The sequence below is a fragment of the Phoenix dactylifera genome, chromosome 1, assembly GCF_009389715.1.
Source record: "Phoenix dactylifera cultivar Barhee BC4 chromosome 1, palm_55x_up_171113_PBpolish2nd_filt_p, whole genome shotgun sequence".
Lineage (NCBI taxonomy): Eukaryota > Viridiplantae > Streptophyta > Magnoliopsida > Arecales > Arecaceae > Phoenix > Phoenix dactylifera.
The window spans coordinates 6,737,104-6,759,800 of record NC_052392.1 but is presented as its reverse complement, the minus strand read 5'-3'; the positions used below and the strand labels follow the sequence as shown (position 1 = coordinate 6,759,800).

The 22,697-nt window shown below is 38.3% G+C and overlaps 2 protein-coding genes across 2 annotated transcripts; both read left to right on the top strand.

Moving 5' to 3' along the window:
* Positions 1-90: 90 nt before the first annotated feature.
* LOC103713991 (thyroid transcription factor 1-associated protein 26) lies at positions 91-5,897 on the top strand. Its single transcript, XM_008801074.4, has 3 exons — positions 91-367; positions 4,556-4,665; positions 5,262-5,897. Exons 1-3 carry the CDS (start codon positions 196-198, stop codon positions 5,547-5,549), a joined length of 570 nt encoding a protein of 189 aa, XP_008799296.2. The 5' UTR covers positions 91-195; the 3' UTR covers positions 5,550-5,897.
* Positions 5,898-9,012: 3,115 nt separating this feature from the next.
* On the top strand, positions 9,013-22,697 carry LOC103713992 (double-stranded RNA-binding protein 2-like). The gene is made up of 4 exons (XM_008801075.4): positions 9,013-9,272; positions 10,023-10,270; positions 18,979-19,198; positions 20,967-22,697. Exons 2-4 carry the CDS (start codon positions 10,025-10,027, stop codon positions 22,328-22,330), a joined length of 1,830 nt encoding a protein of 609 aa, XP_008799297.2. The 5' UTR covers positions 9,013-9,272; positions 10,023-10,024; the 3' UTR covers positions 22,331-22,697.

Sequence of the window (22,697 nt, the reverse complement as noted above, 5' to 3'; positions counted from 1 at the left end):
AATAATTCCTTTTTCATGGACTTGGGCTTAACCCAACTAACCCAAGCCCAACTCTTGGACAAGCCATCCGACTGAAATCTAAATCCAATCTATCTAAAGCTAGGGTTTTCCTCGCTCCCAAGAGCCCGTCCTTCTCCATACGCGCGCACACAGAGAGAGAGGAGGGGGAGAGAGAGAGAGAGAGAGAGAGAGCAGATGAAGAACCGCGACGGGGAGGGTGGATCTGAGAGGAGAACAAGCGCCAACTATGAGAAGAATGATTGGAAGACGAAGAGGAACAAGAGGAGGTTGGGAGGGAAGGGCCTCTCGCTCGACGCCTTCGCCAACGCGAAGTCCAAGCCCTCGGGATACAACCCTTCGCTCATCAGTAAGATCAATCCCCTGAGTATTTCTTTCCAATTCCTTGGAAGAGTTTATTCAATCAACCCTAATTCACATGCCCATTTGATCTGTTATTTCGTATTGAGAACTGAATTGCTATCTTGATGAACAAGTTGGAATTTTTATTTCCATCCGTTATGGACGTGCAATTAAAAGGTACAAACTTGATAGAATTTATGTAGTATTGCGCGCTATTTTGGTTCTTTGAAGAATCATTGTGTTACGGCACTGTGGAATTAATGATCGAACTAGTTGATTGGAATAAACTGTATCTTTCTAATTTTGTGCAATGTGAACATTTTGATTTACGTTTGGAGTAGGCCTAAATTAGTTTGAGCAGGGGATGTTTAAAATTTGCTATGGAAAGAAACAGGTGGAGAGGCTCACATCTGGCAGGATTTTGAGCCAATTACTTATCTTTGGTATGTTTATTGTTCCTTGATCTCTTGCAATGCCAAGGATTAGATTGTTCTGTATTTTGCTGGTGTTCGCTAGGGATCAGCAAGGTATGCATAGCATCAACACCTCAATATGCACCTTTGCAAGATATTATTATGTCAAGGTACATAATTAACACACAAGGTTTCACTTTTAAAATAATTCTATTTGAAGTAGGCCGCTTTTGGTTTGCTTGCCAGTCAGGAATAGACATTTTCGAACATGTAGTAATTTGTTTTGGCACATTCTAGGAAAAATATATCTGTCAGCTTGTTTCGTACTGTGGTTTATGCTTATTGGTGATAACTGGTATTTGTGACTAGCAAACAAGCAGCAACCTAAAAAATTGTGATTTAAGTTAAAAGTCGTCGACAATCATGTAATTGGTGAAAGTTACCATTTTACTATTAACTATGCACATGTTACACAACATGTAAGAAATAAATGATGCATATTTTACACCAGTTATCCCACATTGAATCTGGGAAAATATTTGTAGAGGGTAACATTGTGTCATGCAAATACAAGGTTTAACTTTGTTGAAAAATTCAAAAGTTGAGAAATTTTTTGAACCTAAAAATGTTAAGAAAAGGCAACCCATATACCTCTTGGATTGGTCTTATCTCTTCTTTTGTACATGATTTAGAGTTGATTGGATGACAAAGTAATAGATTGGAGCCTCAAAATGTTGAAAACTTGGGGCTAAGGAGGAGAGAATGGCTCCAGAATGTTCTTACAAAAAAACTTTTTTTAAAACAGGTCAGCTATTTTTTTGACAGAAAAGCACCTGAGTCAGTATGAGTATGTATGATGATCTCTATATTGTGCCAACCAGGCAGTGGTTCTTTATGCATCAGGCTATATGATATGATATTGCTTTGATACCCAGATCCTTGTATAGAGGATATACTATGTGCATGTGGAACTTGAACTTCTTCTCTGGGTCTTTAGAGGGTTATTTGCAGGTTAATCTAGATTGAAGGTGGGGGAATCATTAAATCCTCCCCACCATTGGAGAGGTTTAATAGGTGCTAGTTCTGGTCTTGCACACTGCAGGAGGATTTTATGTCTTGAACTTGTATGCATTGGCCAATCTTTAGTTATCTTGATGTAGGGGTGCAAGTAGTGATGGGAGAATATTTAGATTACACCTATTTTAGAATTTTATTTAAGATAGATTCGCAATTGTTTTGATTGAGAACCACAAGCCCTTTAATTCACTTTTGGCTTCTGCCTACCAATACTTAGGTTTCAATCTGATTCGATAACAATCTGTATAGGACTTCAGTTTCAGTGCAAATTGGCCCGCATACACCTTAACTGAGCTAAGCATGGTGAAGTTTTTCTCTCTGTGTTGAGAAATTCAGTTAGACCATTCAATTGTAGCCAGCTAGGACTTGTATTCACTAGAAGCACTGATTGTCTGAATCACCAGAATATGACTAAAATAGATAATATGCTAATTCTAAAGCATCTCAATGGACATGAGTTATAACTGCTTTTGCCTTCTATTGTTGAGATTTGTAATCTAGCCTACTGCGGTTCTTGTCCATGTTCACCTTCATATTTATAACAATAAACTTTTGGGTTTTTTTTTAAAAAAAATCAACAGCATAAGCCATAAAGTTTGCAAAAGGACTGCTGCTTATTAAATTTCAATGACTAAAATAATGGATAATGTAAATAAAAGATTAAAAGAAAGCAAGGCAATCAGGATAGAAGGTGAGGAGCAGGACCACTACCATAAGATTGTAATCACCTTATTATGTGCGCTGGTGGCTGTTTATGATTCTAAGGGGCGAGCCAAGATCAGATGTTACTCATCCATGTGCATGTCCTCATCATGACAAAGTAACCCTTTGATATGCTAGATGAAGGACGGCTATAGAACCTTTGCTGCATGAATACATAAAAAAAATATGAAAAAGCAGATGCATGAGAATCTATCTTCTCTCTCTTTGTCCATTGTTTGTATTTTTCTAGAGAAGGCATAGGATGCATAAGACACTGAAGGAAGGCCTCTCACGGCTACCCTAATGGGTTTGCAACAGTAGTTTCCCTTTTCCCTATGAGAAACAATGCAACAGTATGGAGAGCACTTGCATCTAATAGTTCAAATAAAATACAGTTTTAGTGGCTACCTGGCTGGAGGCCAGCTTACTTCATTGACACAACCCTCAGCCTATTGTACTGGCATTCATGTAAGCATCAGTTTTTAACCCAAAAGCTCATTTGCATGACCAAGTCAGGAGGAGAAAAGTAATATATCCTCATTGAAGGATCTTTTTCTTTCCAATATGGGACTGAAACCAACCAAACAAAAGAAACCAAGCTTCTAAAGCTGGATCTTGTATATAAGGATCCTACATATAGTTAAAGCCATTCATGCTATTGTCCTGTTAAAATTTGGAGAAAAAATTAGTAAAAATCATGGAGAAATCAGGTAAAATCATTGAATCATAATAGCTAATAGAGAATGTCCAAAAAAAATTTACTTTCTCATGTTTGAATGGTTGCATGTTATGCTTGCCTTCCTTTCAACTTATTATTAATGTTGAACACTAAGAATCTTCATCAACATAATAAGGCATATTAAAATTCAGTGAGCATATCATACAACCTGGTGAAGGACCTGCCTGCTCATTCTCATTGTGGCTGATCCAATTAACGATGCAATGAATTTTCACAGCAAAGAGCTGGCTTTCAAAAACACTTTAGGCCTTGGAAGTTGTTTGGCATTGTAAACAATTGGGATGGAGAAATATTCATCTCTTGTACGCCCACTAAATTCCCATTTTGTCTCTTGTTGAGAAGCAACTATGGGTGGATTTTTACACACATTTTTTTTGTCTCTAGTTTTGTTTCTCCAAGAATATTGGGAAAGAGGAAGGTCCTTTTACTAGAGAGGTATCGAGGATGTTCATGTCATGCATAGCAAAACTGAGGACAAGTTTTGCCAGTAAAAAAATCAAATATGCTGTGTGCTTGCAGACAAAGAAAAATTTCCATACATTTTTGTTGATATGCTTACATTTAAAAACATCAGCTGTGTGGAAATAAGCATGACTGATTTGAAAGGTCTGGGTTGTGCCAACTGGAGTGGAGTGACATTTTAGAATCTAAAAATGCATTACAGTGATTAAAAAAATAAAAAGGAAATAAATATAGCAATCTTGGCTGCTTCAAGCAAAAAAATACTAAATGCCAACAATTGCTGTTGGCTGAAGGATTTGAAGTTGAACCCTCAACTTCAGGGAGACATGAATACTGTCAAATGAGCAATGTACGGATGCATGTGTGCTTGTAGGAGTATCGACCAAGGGGATATCCTCTATCAACTGCTATTGTTTACATATTAAGAAAGCATATTAAGCGCTGGGTTGAGAGCAATAGAAAAACCATCATAAGAGGGCTTTGTTGAAGTTTCCATTCACTTGGTTGATTTTCAAAATGTCTCTTAGTTTAATCTTTATCATTTCAAAAACCTGTTAGCGAACTTTGATGGTTGCAAACACAGAGAAGGGAAGGGAGGGGTCGGGTTTGGCTTTATGTTTGCTCCTTTACTGACGACCATCATTCATGGTAACCTTATAATACTTTGCTTGTGTGAATCTGCAATATGGCTTCCTTAGTGATTATAATTTTTTGTTTGAGTACTTCAAAAGTAACTGAAATTTTAACTGGATTTCTCATGTTGTCGCTGAAACATGATGATCTTGTGTTTTCATGGTTCCAGAAAAGCAAAAGGAGTTCTATAGAAATGCCAGATATGTGAGCAAGTATAAGAAGTTGCTAAATCAGCAAAACCAGGCCAGTGACCTTCTTTCAACAGCATCAGAGCATGAGGTTTGCTTTTTCCTGTCTCTCTATAATTGCTGATCTTGATGTACATGGAAGTGGGAGTAAGAGAGATGATATGCAACCTTAAAGCAAATTAAAGTTAGTGGATATGCTGACTTGTTCCTAGGGCTTAGGTTACTTATCTGAACTCTTCTGTTGACTTCTTATCTAAATTTAGGAGCTTCTGTAAAAGGATTTACTCTTGCCTATTTATATGTGAGGCATTAAATATTTTTATTGAAAATTTCACTCTGAAGTCCGAAAACAAGGAAAGAATGATGAGCAATGAACTGCCTTTATACTTGGCATTCGATGGTCAACTGGACTGAGTTGAATTCAGTCAAAGTTGGTTCATTGAGGTGGTTGTGCCAGTACAAGAATGAAATGTTCTAGCTGTTCAGCCTGGAACAAAATGGCTTCAATTCTTTAAGATCCGCGCATTCATGGGAAGAGTGAAACGTTGCTCTATGGACTTTCTCATCCTACTGCACATGGTCGTAGAAAGAAACCATGTGGTTCTGTATCTTAGTGTGGCTCACTTTAGTTTTTCTTTTTTAACATTGACTTCAAGACTTATGGAGAGTTTTGTATTGCCTTTGCAGGTTGGGAATGATAAAGAAAATGTTCCAAAGCAAAGCAGGAATAAGAAGAAGAAAAATAGTTTACAGAGCTTGAGAGAGGAGTATGAGAAGAAGCGTGAAGAAGACGAGAAGGCAAGGATGGAGAGAGAAGGCATCATTCAAGCAAAGAAGGAAGAAAGAGCAAAGGCTGAAGCTAGAAGGAAGTCTTTGAGGGAGAAGATGTTTAAGAAGACCAGATCTGGTCAACCTGTTATGAAATACAGAATTGAGCATCTTTTAGAAGGTTTAATGGAAAGTTCTAAGAAGTAGATGGTACATGTGAAGTTCTTGTGAACAATTGTTTCTTAACTAGTTTTGACCATATGTATGTTGTTTCTTGCCCTTCGTAAACCAGTAGCTTGTTACTGGTAAGTTGGAGGTCGACCAGAATGCTGTGTGTCACTCATACCATCAGCTGTGGGCCCTCATGATTCTGGTTAAGAACAGATCATCTGTTTCATATTCCTTTATATGGAGTATTGACTCCACAAACAATAGGGAAACTAAATGCAGTGGGAAATGGGAGAGTTCATGTGTTCTAATTTTACGAACCTGACATGGGGAGTAATGCTGTAACCTCTCCACTTATCTTTAAGTTGACAAGATTGTTTGATAATACATTAGTTATGTGACTTGATGCCTGCAGGGTAATTTTGCAGTATGACCATTGCAAGCCAATCAAATGAAGCCATCATGCCTTCTTCTTTTCTTCTTATTTTATAGCCAAAGTTGGTATCAGTAACTCTAATTATAGCTTTACAGTATCTAGCAGTAGCATGGAAGATATTTCTTTTCTGAAGAATAATCAAGGAAGAGTCTGAATGGATCCTTCCAATAATTTGGATACCAAGAGGTGCATTTTGATCAGTCTTATCCTGTTGTGCTGTGAAGGACTGTAGTAATAGTTTAAAGTTGGGTGATCAATGAGACAGTTAAGAATCCTTGGTACCATTGAATGCTTCTAAACAGGTCCTCATGTGATGGGTGTACAAAATATTGGTTGGCCTGTTATACTTAAATCAATTTCCTGGTACCTCTGAATCTCTGATGGAGGGCATCAAGCATGTGAACCCCCCTACTCAGCCAAAGACTTTAGGTTGATCTCTCTGACAGTTTGCACAATCCTAATTTATTAAATGCAATGGCTTAAGTGTTGCCAGCTGTTCAGGACAGAATGTAGTCTGAAATTTTCAAGAAACAAATCATTTAAGCACTTTGCCAGTTAACTCTTAGGCTCTTAAAAGTGGTGCATATATCCAGTTAATCAGCCCAATGCTCCTCCGAACCTTATCTTCTCAAACAGTGAAAAACAAGATATGTCATTATCAGTCTGAACCAGATGGTACGGAGCGTATCATATCGATATGGATAGCATACCAATACTCAGTGCGCTAAAAAAAATTCTATATCATATCAACACCATTCTACTGTGGCACCGGTGCGGGGTCCAATACCGAAATGACGAATCTTGGTGAAGAGTCTTAAATACTTATTCTTTTTAGTATTTTTCGATTGAAGTGAAGATTTTGAAATTTATCGTAACCTTCTTGCTGGTGGAAACCACAGATACTTGGTTTCTTGGCCATGTTTGTGAATGCTATTCGCACTTCAAATGAAAACCAAGTTTCATGAGAGGCCAGGACTGTTACACTTATAAGATGGCAGGTGTTATCTTGTGAGAGAAACATGTTGATCGCTTTGATCCCATCTTATAAGTGCACCCACATTCAAATGATGCAGTCTTTTCCTGTTTCTCCCCATTAAGAAAGCACTGAACTAATTAAGTGCATTAATATTAAATAAGATGTGTGTACAAAGTGTCTCACAGATTTGGAGGCACTGCAGCTCTTTAGCTTAAAAATAGGATCAGGGATCATGGCTGATGGCTTAAGTAGTTATCTCAGTAGAGATAAATTCTCAGACATTGAGGCTCTTAACTGTAATTCCCAAATCTCTTGTTTGGTGTCAAAATGGAGCAAAAGAAAGAAACTTGGACCGCACAAGACCTGGACCCAACCCACACCCTATCGGAGCCGGCAGATTCATGGGTTGACGATGGGTCACGAGATACCTATAAATGGGTTTGGATCTGCTTTCTTTATGGTAGCATAATTTAGGGATGACGTAGCAGCCTGCATCACTCATAATATTTTTTTTATTAGTGTGATTCTGTACTAATATATATTATTATTTTTTTGTTAGCATGATTTTCTTAAAGTGATTTTAGGTATCACATAAGAACTCGTATCAATCAATAATATTTTCTATTTTTAGTGTGATCTCTTATCAGTGTATATTACTTTTCTTGTAGCGAGTCTGTATACGAGTATATGTAACTTCTGAGATATATCAAATTTGCTGGAACAAAAAAATAAAATTATTTTTTTCTTATTTATTTTTATTTTATAAATATTTTAATATTTTACATGTGTACTTGAACCAAATCGATCTGATCCAATCATATAATATGATAAGATTTTGCCGAAACCAGAAGCGATAGTTCACCTCACTTATCATAGACATAGAATATATTAGTTTTTTATGAAAAGTATGAAATAGAATTGTCCTTTTTGTCTTTTTTTGTCTTCTTTTTATAAAAAAAGATTTGTTGAAAGATGTTGAAGGAAATGGACCTATCAAATGCTTCGTCCAATAGATTCCTCCCTTTTTCAACCGAGATCTATATCTCCTCCTCTTTGGCCAATGAAAATTGTGGGATAATAGATTCCGATTAAAAAAAGATTGACTTATCTTATCCCTCAAATTCAGGGATTATGTGTGGCTCTCTCCATTATACCATTCTCTTTGACCCAATTGGTCTTATGAGACCTCACCTATCGAACCCAGCCCCGACGACCTACTGAGCTCTTTGATGAATACATTGTGAATCAAAACTTATTCCGTCACCTCATAATGGGTTCGGGTCCATGTAGGGTTGCACCCACTAGCTAGTCCAAATCCAACTCAACCAACCATCGTCCTAGGTGCATGTACACAATAAAATCTTTTTGGCCATTAATCTCATCTAAATTATCTTTACCTGGAAATTATAGCAAGGCTGGTCATGGGGCTAGTTGTATGCTCTCAACACATAATATTAGCATTAGCATGCATCTTTATACTCTCATCGATAATAATATACCATCCAACGTAGCATACCAAGAGCACAATAAAATTTATTATCAAATAAGTTTCGGTTGCTCACCATGAACCAATTCTACCATCTTTAGCAGCACAATATAATTTATGGCGCACATTTTCATAATGATGTCTCTTGAGAACCTTATGGTTACCAAAAACTCTCACTCCAATTTGACAATAACTCGGTAAACAAATTAACCATCAAATTTATACATAGTTTGATATTAAATCGAAACTCTCAAGTTCCACATTATTTGTGAAATTGCGCGCCACCATGTCAAAATAAAAGAAAAGAAACAAGAGTAGTAAGCCTTCTAAAATTAGGTGTTTTTAAGTGAAATAGAAAATTACCATGCAGCATGCTTGTCCGTTGCCAAACTGTAGTTAGAAATTAATTTCAACAACTTCAAATTTAAACTGGCATGATCCAAATCCAAGCTAGTGGACTAAAATACCCTCATTGTAGCAGCCAAATCCACACAACTAACCTGGCTATCTACAGGGAGAATGCAAGTAAAAAATGGCCACCTTTTACATTTTTTTTTTGTTTCCTTCTGAAAACCTAATTCTGAGGTCTGTATTTATGAGCTTTGGGGAGGGATGATGGTGGAAAAGGCAAAGCTTACCTCCTTTTGTCATTAGTGCTGGAGTCGGCAACTAGTGGCAACAGAGGAACAGCACATGCCACTAAGCCCCCCATCACAGAGAGGGAAGCCTATCACTTGCCATCGTTGCTTCCCATTGCACCCCTTCTTCGCCCACCTTTACTTCTCTCCCAGTTTCTATAGCTTTAATCCTCTGCGGCGATCTTCCGGTGGCTCCCAAGAGGAAATCCGCCGGCTTCGGATTGAGGTCAGGACCCATTTCCCCTTTCCTTTGACTCTCCTTCTCCTTCTTCGAGCTCTGATCTGAGGGGGTTGCTGGGTTGTTTCCGTTGTTCCGGGAGACTTATTGATGGGTTCTTTGATTCAAAGATGCTTTTTTTATCTTTTTTTTTTTTTTTTGGTGGGGGGGGGGGCATGGTTTCAGACTGATTTGGCAAGGTTGTGAATGTTAGATTTGGAATTTTTTTGTGAATTTGGAGCGTTTCGGGTTTGGATTATTGATTGGATTTTGTTAAATTTGATTTTTTTTTTTTGCTGTTGTTGTTGGTGAAATTTTCTTGGGGGGAGTCTTTTTTGATTATTTAAATTGTAGACAAGGTAACTTTTCTTTTTAATTTTATTTGATGGGGGTGTTTCTTTGAGGTGGGGAGTTCACTCCATGTCCCCTTTGCATTGCTTTATTCAGAGCTTTTTCTGAAGTCTCATGATGATCTACGAGCTCTTAAAGTTTCTTTATCGTATAAAATACGGCTTTAGAGTACTGTTTGCCCATTTCAAAATTGGCTTTTTTTCCTCCTCAGAGATTTTCTTTTCCGTCTGCTATATTTGTCCTGTACTAATTAATTCTAAAAGTACCCACTGGTTACTTTGAGACCTTTAGTACACAATTTGTTATCGGAATGGCTATTTTTTTTCCTGTCGTCATATGAGCTTAATCTCTTGAAACTAATACATGTATTTACATTATGGGTGTATGTTGTTTGCTTATTGGGTGCAGGCATGTATAAGAACCAGTTGCAGGAGCTTGCTCAGAGAAGCTGTTTCAACTTACCATCTTATGCATGTATCCGGGAGGGGCCGGATCATGCTCCAAGGTTCAAGGCGACAGTTAATTTTAATGGAGAGATCTTTGAGAGCCCGGCCTTCTGTTCCACGCTGAGGCAGGCAGAGCATGCCGCTGCCGAGGTAGCTCTGAATACCCTTTCAAAGAGGGGCCCTTCTAGATCGCTCGCTGCAAAAGTTCTGGTACACAAGAGATCTTATCCATTCTGTGAAACATTAAATGTTTTGGTGGCCTTTATCTTTCAGACTTTACCAAGGCTAGGTTGTTTCATGTATTGGAGAAGCAAAGTACCTATATCTATTTGGATTAATGGGAAAGTGGAGAGGCATAAGCATTAAATTTGGCTAATATCTTATGTTGTGCCATTCATGTTAAAATACACATGCAAATCAGAGATGCTTTTCTTTGATGACTATTTGTTACGAAACTTCCACCAATTCCCTTCTCGTTTCCCCCCTTGGTTGACATGAGTGCAGAGTTCAGTGAATCATACACTGTATACCTTCATTATCTGACTTGAGAGTGTCTTGAGATGCCATTGCTAGTTCATATTTATACTTGCTACTGCCATTTAAAAGGTGATGGAGATGCTTGGTTAGTCCATAAAGTCTCCCAGAGTCAGGCTATTTGTTTCTGTGGAAACCTGATTGTACCTGCAGGATAGAACATCTTGCCTTAGGCTAAAAATTTTCAGTGTAATGAAAACATATGGAGACAAAATGTAGTCAAGATGGATAAAATAGCCAAACTGAACTAAAATGTACTTTACTATTAGTTTCTTTCTGTCTCATACTGCTTAGGTAAACATTTCTGGTTTAAGTCAATGTTATCCATTTCATGTATTTAGATGCATTGTATTCATAAGATCTACAATCAAGATGCTTTCTTGCTATTCCAATTTGTGTTTTGTACCATGGAAGCTTTGATTCCCATTCAGAATACACTGCTTATTCTTGCTTCGGGCACACTTTGTTGATCTTTAGAATGTTTAGTTGATCTTTTAGGTCTGGAATGAAAACATGTTAGGTTTCTAGTGAGGCATATGGCCTAGACCTAATCTGTTAGATGATTGACCCAAATTCAGGGCTGATTTAAAACATGAATTGATTTGAAGGTGGCAAGTGTTTTGACTTTTGCAAAGAGTGGACTTAAAAAAAGAAAAAGAAAATGATTTGAAGATATATGAGGCCTATACATTTCATGGCAAGAACCTAATTTGATTAGTAAAATTGATTAGACACCTGGACCTGGACTTGACCTAGATCAACTCTAAATTAGGCTTGAATATGCCTAATGAGAGAGCATTTTGACAAATCTAACAGAAGATCAGGTTTTTTGAGATCATAATTGCATAATTATGGGTGTTGTCAGTTGCAAGCCATCCTCTTTGACTGGGTATGGATTGGTAGCAAATGTATGAGAAAACTTCATTTTTGTGGATTCCCTAAATGGACTAGCCACTAGTTGGCTAACTTATCCGAATATGAGTTTTTGTGGTAGACCTAGGGAACTAATTTCGGTATCAGCATTTGGGGACTGGTTAAAGAATATGGAAGGAGTAGTTCTGGTGTTTTCAGGTCGTTTTGACTATGGTGCTTGAAAGATCACAAATGGTCAAGCTTAGCAACTAGGCTTGAGCTCAGACATGGTTGATAGTTTTAACTGATTCAAGTTCACTTAGCTGAATTAAGATCCTAACTGGCTGGTGATGTAATAGGAAAGAACTAGAAAATGCTTAGATGGTTTGGGTTGCACTAGGAATACGATCAGGTTGTGTTGACTGTTAGGAAGGTGAGATCAGACTAAGAGGAAAACAGGATGGTTGCTTTTTGTGTCGTTGCATTCTTCATGATGCAACTAGGGTTTTTCTTATGTGGAACACATATTACATCTAACATCTTGTCCTTAGTGTGGCAGCAATGTTAAGTTACATGGTAACCATGTTTTTGAAGTTTCTTAGCAGGTGTTAGTAATTAATGGGGAATCCTGAAATCACACATGTTGAGGAAATGATGTTTGTTGCCTTATTGATTAGTCCATAAGAACAAATATGCTGTTTCATACCTGCAAATATATGAAGCCCATGGGACACCATACCTGTCCATAAGGTGCATATCATGTTGTACTGATACCCAACTAGTATGCAGGATGGGGAGTATCAAGTACCAGTAAACTGAACCAACCCCGGTATCAGGTGTACCAATATTATACCAAGATGGGACCGGTACAAGGTTCGGCAATAATTTTATGAACCTTGATAAAACCACTAATTTATGCTATCAGTTTATTCAGTTGATAGTTTGTGATGTCTGTGAGTGCATTTACATGTTTAGCTGCTGGTCTGAACATCCCTAATGTCAATTTTGCTGAATGTTTCTCAATGTGAGAGTGCCTTTCATTAAATAGAAAACTGTATAGAGATACATCCCTGATTTTGTGCTTCTACCAGCTATCATATCTCTCTAAATATGGGAAGATACATCCCTGATTTTATGCTATCATATCTCTCTAAATTTGGAAAGACACATCCCTGACTTTGTGCTCCTACTAGCTATCATATCTCTCTAAATATAAGAAGCTATTTACGGTAATTATTATACAGATGTGCACAGCTCTTACTTTACAAATATATGGATGTTTTGTGCGGCTAATATGTACATATAAACTGCTAACATGCGTGTGTCTAAAACCCTAATGGGCTGGGCCAGCACACACCCTAATGGGCTGGGCTAGCACACATGTCTATCATACTGACATCCCCCCTCAAATTGATGCTGGTTGATCAAGAAGCATCAATTTGCCAACTAGAAACTGATGACGTTGCCAGGTTATAGCCTTGGTAAACACATCAGCAATCTGAAGGTCAGTGGAAACATGCGGAAGAGAAATGACATGAGTATCCATAGCTTTCCGAATAGAATGGCAATTCACTTCGATGTGCTTGGTACGCTCATGTAAAACAGGATGTGTAGCAATCTGAATGACACTCGTGTTATCGGCATGGAGAGGAGTGGGATCAGAATGAGAAAATCCAAGCTCAGTTAGGAGCCCATGAAGCCATTCAATTTCGGATCAAGCAACAGACAGACATGATACTTTGACTCAGTCGAAGATTTGAAAACATGATCCTGCTTCTTACTTTTCAAAGATATTAAGAAATCTCTAAGAAACATACACCAACGCGTGACAGAGCAACGAGTATCAGGACATCCTGCCCAATCAAAATTATTAAAAGCAATAAGATGAATAGGAGAACCAGCAGGAAAGAACAATCGGCGATTAGGAGAGCCTCGAAGATACCGAATGATATGACGAACAGCGCCAAATGTGAATGTCGTGGGGATTGCATAAACTGCCTAACTTGCTGGACAATAAAAGAGATATTTGGCCGTGTAATAGTCAAATAATTCAAGTTGCCAACTAACGGCTGAAATCGAGTAGGATCAGGAAAAAGATCGCCCTCCTCACGACGATACTTAACATTTACTTCCATAGGAGTGTCCATAGAGGAAGAGTCCTGAAGACTAGCCAAAGCAACCAAATCCTACATATATTTGTGTTGATGCAAGAACACACTAGAAGGATCAGTATGAACCTCCAATCTCAAGAAGTATGTAAGAGGACCAAGGTCCTTCATATGAAAAGAGTCCTGGAGATGTTGCTGAAGGCGGGTAATCAACAAGGAATCTGTCCCTGTAATAACAATGTCATCTACATAAACAAAGAGGAGAACAATACCAAAGGATGTGTTGCAAAGAAACAAGGAGTCATATTGACTCTGCACAAAAGAGAAGCAAAGAAAGGTAGACCGGAACTTTTCAAACCATGCTCGGGGAGCCTTTTTCAAGCCATACAAAGACCTCTTCAACTTACAGACGTCGGAAGTAGATGTGGAGAGCAAACTAGGTGGAGGTGTCATGTAAATATCCTTCTTGAGATCACAATGGAGAAAAACATTTTTTACGTCCATTTGATGTAATGGCTAACCCTGTAAAGCAGCAATGGCAATAACTGCATGCATCGTAGTCATTTTCGCCACAGGAGCAAATGTCTCCTCATAGTCCATCCCATACTTCTGCTTGTTACCAAGAGCAACCAACTGTACCTTATAGCGATCCAGAGTCCCATCTGAACAAAACTTAACCGCATAAGCCCATTTACATCCAATGGGCTTAACAGTAGAGGGACAAGGAACAATGTCTTATGTATGATTCTCCTGAAGAGCCCAAAGTTTCTCTTGCATTGCCTTCTGCCAGCACTCATGCTTCACAGCCTATGAGTAACACGATGGAACTGAAATAGTGGATAAGCGTAGCATTGAGAGATGTTTGAGGAAAACCATACCAATCAGGAGGATGAGAGACTCTGGTAGTCGAGGAGCAGCCTGAACAGGGTGAGGTGGCGGATTGGTCTTGAGAAGGGGCAAAATCAGTCGACGTCGTTCATACACAAATTTAGGCTTGAACTGCTTAGGAGGAGGGGTCAAGTCATCAAAACTAGGAATAATAGAAACTGCAGGAGATGACTCAACATGAGTGGAAAAGAAATACTGAGTCTCAAAGAAGACAACATTTCGAGAAACACGAATTCTGTTAGAGCGTGGATCATAACAAACAAATTTTTTTTAAGAAACACTATAACCCATAAAGGCGCATTTTACAGATGGAGCAGAAAGTTTGTGGCCTTCATGAGAAGGCAAATGCACAAAACAAACACAGCCAAAAGTATGCAAATCATGATAACTAGGATGTTGATGGTAAAGACGATAATATGGAGAGTCGAGTTTTAACACCTGAGATAGCAATCTATTAATTAAATAAACTGCAATAGACAAAACCTCAACCCAGAATTTAGATGGAACAGAGACTCAAGTAATAAAGCTCGAACGACATCCAAAAGATGACGGTTCTTCCGTTCAGCCACGCTATTTTGCTGTGTATAAGGGCATGAGCGTTGTGAGACAATACATTTCTGATGCAAAAAATTATGAAACTCGCGAGACATATTTTTCACCAGAATCAGATTTGAACACTTTAATACTAGTAGAAAAGTGAGTTTCAACATATGGCAAAAAGGTCTGAAAAACAGAGAAGACCTCAGATTTAGAATGTAGAAAATAGGTGTAATGAACGTCACAAAGTACTTATAGTGAGCATGAGAAATAATAGGTGTAATGCCCCAAACATCACTATGAATAATATCAAAACATCTTTCTGCACGATTACCAAGAGAAGGAAAAGGACAAGTTTTACTCTTTCCTAATTTACATGTAGAACAATCAAAGAAAAGGCTATGAGAAGAAAATTGATCTGTATTGCCCAACAAATCAGAGTTCAACAAATGAGACAAAACAGTAGAATTTGGATGGCCTAAAAGTTTATGCCATACTTCACTGTTATTTTTAACAGTGGTACAAGCCAAAGATATGAAAGTAGGAACGGAAAAGTGTAGCGGAAACAGTCTCCCAACTTTAGGCCCCTTCGCAATTATCGTCTCCGACATCTGATCCTGCACAAGACAACCATTACGAGAAAAATGGACGTCACAGTTGTTATCCACCAATTAACCAAGCGAAATAAGACTAGAAGAAAGTCCAGGCGATACAAAAACATTTTGGAAAGATGAAGTAATATCCCTAACAATAGTAATAGGTAAATTGCTTCCATTAGCAATCTAAATATGTGATGAACTATGATGCGGACAAACATTTCTAAGCATATCAGATGAACTTGTCATATGATTTGATGCACCAGAATTAACAAACCAAGGCTGAAATGGTGTAGTACCCTTACCTTGCAACCCTAAGGCTGAAAAGGCCGAAACAATCATCTGCCACACTATTTCAGAAGTAAAAACAGCTGGTCCAGCAATCGTAGAAGTGCTGGTAGGCAATGTAGGAGTAAACTGATTGCTGGTCCCTGCTGAAGACTAACCATTTGGAGAAGAAGTGCTAGCCGTAGCCCGAAAAGTATTGGCTTGGCGGTTTTGAGGGCGAGTGGGGCACTCCTTGATGATGTGTCCTTGCTATTTACAGTAGTTGCAGAACCTTTTGTCACTATTGATAGCAATGTGTCCGTATTCTTTGTAGCTGTAGCACTGCACCATGCCCATATCCCTACCCTTCCCCTTCCCTTGAGCCGCATAAGCAACCGTAATAGCATTAGATGGCATCCTCTCTTGCTCGAAAGTAGCCTGTGTGAGAATACGCTGCTCTTCACGAAGTAATTCTCCAAAACAAACATCTAAGGATGGAGGAGGGTCATGGTTCATCAAATTGGAGCGAATAACCCCAAATTCAGGTCGCAACTTCATCAAAAACTGATCTCTCTTGCTTTGCTCGTGAACTACCTGAATAGTAGAGAGAGATTCGGCGGGTACCTTAGCATATACAATGTCAAAAAATTCTGTCTATAAGTTCTGAAAGCCAAGTAGTCCTGGATGGGAGATTGCCCTTGAGAGTAACTAGCAATCTCATACTCCAACTAAAAGCGTCTTGTTGTATTGTCCTGATTGTAAACCATTTTAAATAATCCCATATGGTTTTGGCAGTCTTATATGGCCTCAGATTAAGAACAATAAGAGGGTCAACAGATCCTAATATCCAGGTCATCGCCCGACCATCTTTGATCTTCCATTGAGCCAGCTTTGTAGGATCTGTAGGGGTTGGATCACTTCCATCTATATGACCGCACAAAACCTTCCTTATGACAAATATTTGAAACTGAAATTCTCAGGCAGAATAGTTCTTATCAGTGAATCGAACACTGAAAGCATCAGAATTGCTTGCAGACATGGTGAAAGAATGTCGTCAATTCACAACACAGCAGCACAGGAATAACACAAGGATTTTCAAACAGCACAACACCAAGAAAACCAGAAAATCCGAAAGACCAAGAGCACCAGAAAACACGTTGCAATAGATCCAGAAATCTAGAAAACACGCTGCAGAGAAAGCCGAAACTCAAGAGCCCTAGATATCTAGGACTAAACACCAAAGAAAGCCAAGAAAACCAGAAAACTTAAAGAGCACAAATGGCTCTGATACCATATCAATTTTGCTGAATGTCTCTCAATGTGAGAGTGCCTTTCATTAATTAGAAAACTGTATAGAGATACATCCCTGATTTTGTGCTCCTACCAGCTATCATATCTCTCTAAATATGGGAAGCTATTTACGGTAATTATTATACAGATGTGTACAGCTCTTACTTTACAAATATATGGCTGTTTTTTGTGGCTAATATGTGCATGTAAACTGCTAACATGCGCGTGTCTAAAACCCTAATGGGCTGGGCTAGCACACACCCTAACCGACTGGGTTAGCACACACGTCTATCATACTGACACCTAACAGTAAAAAAATCTCATATTTTCATATTGATATATGTTTTGCATGAGCCTGCATGCACAGTTGCACATGATTCTGTTGCTTAAATGGAAGCTGGTGTCTTAGGCAAAAATTAGTCATATGGTATTTCTTGGATGGGAAGAGATGGAATGGTCTTGTGATGTTTATTAGAAGCAAAGACAAACTTTTCCTTGGTAAGAATTTTGTGTGAGCCATGAAAATTAACAAGGTGGTATGGTAAGAGAAGCACTCTTTTTCAGATTTCAATAGATTGGTGACAGAGTTCTCATCACTTATATAATACTAGTGCACATTAATATAACTTTTCTGTGAATGCATATCATTGACAAAAAACAATATTTGGTATAACTTAAACAATTGATAAATTTTGATTTACTAGTAAATGGAGCTGTTGCATTAAACAAAGAAATGTGGTTCTTTTGTGTTGATTGTTTTGTAGGTCTTAGGCATTATATAAGTTTATTTTGGCTGAAAAGATGGCCCTTGTTTGCAAAATTAATTATTAATCAGCTCAGAACAGATGAACTTTGATAATTATAGGACACCCTCCTACCTCTCTCTCAATATTAGAAAGTCTGAATTGTGTGCATATGGGAAATGTTCTGTAGAGGAGGCAGACATTACTGTGAAAATTCAGAAAAATAAAAAAATAAACTTTTGCATCTTTATACATTTCCAATTGATAGAAAGGTTTGAATATGTTGAACTTTTGTAGTGATAGTAGAATGGCTTGGAGTATTTGGTATAAGGTTGGTATAACACAAATAACACTTGCTCTCTTCTTTCATGTGACTCATTACCTGTGTGGTCACATGGCATGCTTCTGGAGTAATTAATCCTTACGGTTTTAAATTGATGGTAAATTATGTGCTGTAACTTTAATGCTGTCTTACTTGAGGAGTTAAAAATGAATTATGATTGTCTATCAATGTTAGCATGGTGGTTTTTCTTTTGCTTTAAACATTTTAAAATATGGTCTAAAATGGTGAGGGTTATTAAACTTTTACACTAAAAAATAAATTACGTAAAAGCTTTATCTTGGTTTCTTGATAAACAATTAAAAGAAGGAAAAGAAAACTAGTCGCCAACGTCTCATCTTGAGTAAGATGGGGTAGAATCACCTCTCAAAGAATAGTTATTGAATAAGATTCATATATACTCAACATTTAGCATGTTTTTCTGGCTTGCTTTAAATTCCTGGGTTAGTGAATGTGTTGCTGGTCATATATGCTGTATATTCACCGATATTTCCCTTTAGCTGACTTTAGCACTCTTTGTAATGTTATTGTTCTTCTGGACATCATTTTTCATAAAGCGCCTACTTTCTTCTGCTGGTATTGCATGTTTTTTGTTGTGCTTGGTTTTTTAGAAATCTAATGTTCTATATTTAGGCATTCAATGATAAAGAATGGAAATACTGATGAGATTATTAGTCATGTCATGAGGCCTCTGCTTGAAAATTTCACACTAATATCATTCTTCATGGTTGATGGTCCATTCATTTTGTTGCTTTGATTACAGGATGAGACTGGTATTTACAAGAATTTACTTCAAGAAACAGCTCATAGAGCTGGGTTGAAATTGCCTGTTTATACCACTATTCGATCTGGACCGGGTCATACACCTGTCTTCACATGCACAGTCGAGCTTGCAGGAATGAGCTTCACTGGCGATCCTGCCAAGACTAAGAAGCAGGCTCAGAAGAATGCTGCCATGGCTGCCTGGTCTGCATTGAAGAAATGTGAGGATACCTCTCCTTTCTCATATTACTCTTTTATTTCCTTGTGACACTAACATTCATATGCCTCCGAATATTTATGCAAATAATAACAGAATCAACCAAGCTATATGAAAGGTAATAGCAATAGCTTGTGACAATAATTTAAATTTATCTGAAAAAATGGTTGATATTTGATAAGCTTTTTTTGCCTTGTGAACAGCTGGACCACTGTTGCTAGTCTCACTCTAAGACATTATTATACTTACAAAGTCTTACCATATTATATTGTGACGTGCATCAACGTTTCTATGCATTACTATTTTTGGAGTATGTGGGCTCATGAGTTTTTGGTTTGATTTATTTCTACACTTCGTCTTTCTTTTTGGTTTGAGTTTTTCTCGTGAGGATACCAACTTAAAGCTCTTATTTTGATTCGTTTTATGCAGAAATATCTCAAAACTGCTCAGAGTACAGATATCATTATCCATTATCTCACCACCACCAAAACAATGTCCATTTGTTCTGTCATTTTATTTCACTTGCACGCACAAATATTTCATATTTAAACACTCAATTAGTTTTTCTTCCTGTTACTAATTTTTCTAGTTTATATTTTCTTATTCAATTGTCATCAAGAATAGGCTTATGTTTAATTGTACAAAGTGTCAGGTCCGTTATGCCTATTGACGCTGACCTGACCTTAATTAGTTTTGTTGTTCAAAACAACAGCAACAATATATATATATATATATATATATATATATATATATATATATATATATATATATATATATATCAATTTTACTATAAAACCTGAAAACTTTGAGTGGCTGCATTTGTAAGGCTTCTGGTCATCTTTGTATCCGTCTCCACATTGTTTGACTCCCTCCCTCCTCTCTTTTAAATCCCATTAGAAGCTGCAAGCCTCAATCTGCTAGATGCAGCCCATCAAGTGGCATATCTGTGATTACTCAATGCAATCAGGACTTCTTCCATCATCCCATCATGACTAAGCTGTAATTTGCATCCAATGGACTCATTTCCTCACTTCTTTTATGCATCATACTGCAGCCTGCATCCCTCTTTTCAGCAAACGAAAACTCCTCATGGGACGATTAAAATGTTTTGTAAGCAAAAGTAAGACATGCCTGGGATAGGCTCTTTAACCATCCCTATGCTTCAACATGCATTGGATATGCTGAACCCTACTCATACAAGCAACCGCATGCTTGAGCGGTAGATAAAAACTTGTGCAGAATTGTATAATTCCAAGTGCACCTCTAAAAGCTAAAATGGGTCTGGACTCCAAGAGACTCAATTTCCACCCCTTTCAACTCATAAGATTTGCTAGCAATCCTGTTTGGATTCTAACTAGTTTTTCGCCCACCCCTTTCTAGACTAAACCTTAAATGAAAAAAGCAATTTTGTCATGCTACGTATGGCTAACCAATCTATATGACATGACGTCCCGACATCTCAAAAAGTGGTCATGTATGGGTTGATCCATCAGCAAATTTTGAAGGGATAAATCCACCTTCCATAATGGTTTTGAATTAATGGAAACATGCTTAGGTATAATCCTATTGGTATTCTTCTTTATTTGGATAATAAAAATAATCCTATGAGGATTTGGTCAGAATGTGTTCTGGTAGATAGTTAAGATTAGGAAACAGACTCTAACTAGCATTTTTACATATAATAGGTACATAATGGATTCTTCTTATTATAAATTTGAATTATACTGTCTGTAATAATTCGTCAGTCTTTATTGTTCAATTCTACTGTGCAGTGCCACATTTGGGCTCATCATCATCGTCATCATCATCGCCAACATTGGAACATGAGGGCAATGACGAACACGAACAGGTCACTATTGCTCGTGCACTTGCAAGTTTGCATCAGCCGCAAGGAAACAAGTTGAATTTTCAAAATGACCGTCGGCGTAATCGGCGGAGGCCAACTCCTATCCGAAAAGATATGCATCCAGCAGCCAATATATCTTTCTATCCGATGCCTTTTCAGGGTTGGACATACCCGAGTTTTTCACCAGAATCAGCAATGTACCAAATGTGGCAGCAAGCACAAGCATCTCAACAACAGACACACTTGTTGGCAGTACCAGCTCCCTCACATCCCATTAATCCTAGATTTATCCCAACTCTACGGTCCATATATCAGCCAACTCAAAGACAATTCTTCCCATCATTTGACCAAGATTCTGTTAGTTCTGTCCCTTGCTTCACAGAATCTGCTCCTGTCCTGCCAGCGTACTTCTCAGACTATTCTGTATCTGTTCCACCTAAAAGTCAGTCCCAGGTGACCATACAAGAGATACAGGAGGAGCAAAACCAAGGGGAAGGGAAGGAATGGCTCAATCTCCCATCGGAAGCAGCAGTGTTCTCTTCATTTGATATTTCAGATTCTAATCTTCCAGTGGATGATGCTGGTCTTGTGCCAAAAGTTCAGGAGCCACCTGAAGATAAGGAAGGAAACAGTTCTCATGGAAGCACAGAAGTAACCCCTGAGATAGAAACCAATATTGCTCCTGGCTTTAAGCCAGTCGTGACTACTTCAAACCCATCAATGATTCAAGATTCCACAGATGTTGCAAAGATTCAGGAAAGTCAGCAGGTGGAGAGAAGCCAAATGAAACCATTCGAATGGGTGCCTGGGGCATCAATCTGGCCTGGGCCATCAACTCCAAACCATCCTCCAAATTTGCAACAGAACGTCAATTCCTTCAACCCTACCCTGTCTGCCCTTGGAGTCCATCATCCGTCATCAAGGAGTTCTTCCAGTCTTCCCAGGGGAACTAGGCCGCCTCTTATCGCAGCTCCAGTGGCAGCAAGAACTGCGGTTTCGGTACGATCATCGGGTCCCAGAGCTGAAGCATTGAGACCTCGAGTCCGGTCACTGGCTGCCCCTGTGACGATCAGAACTGCTGTTCCTGTGTGTTCAGCAAGGCCTGCAGCAGTAAATCCCAGCACTGAGGTGCCTCGCGCCAGGTTCATGGCACCTGCCGTCCATGTCAGGTCTGTCATACCAGTCTGTTCGGCCCCACCATCAAGAAAACCTGACTCAAGCCAAATGGGTACCCAGGAGCCAGAAGGCATTGCAGCAGTGAATTCAGAATTTGGTAAGCTTCAGATATGAGCAAAAGTTTTGGATTATTTAGCTAGACTTTGTAGGCCTACCCATTTGGTGGGTGTCTGCCTCACCGCCTTGTAAAACTTTTTAATAGATAGCTTGGTCTATGGGAATGTTATGGGGTTGTGCTACCAATCTGTGAGCTCAATGCATTCATTTGCACTACTAGAGTTAAGAAAATAAACAAACAATTCCATTTAGAGTGTATCAAAAATATTTTCTTTTGTGATTAAGGAAAGATGTCTGATTGGACGGGGCCATTCACTGAAAGTTTGGTGGCCTTTGTCGCCAAGAAGGTTGTTTCTAGTTGTCAAAAATGACTATCTACTTGACAATGTTTATGAGCTTGAAATTTGATTATTCTATTTCCGAA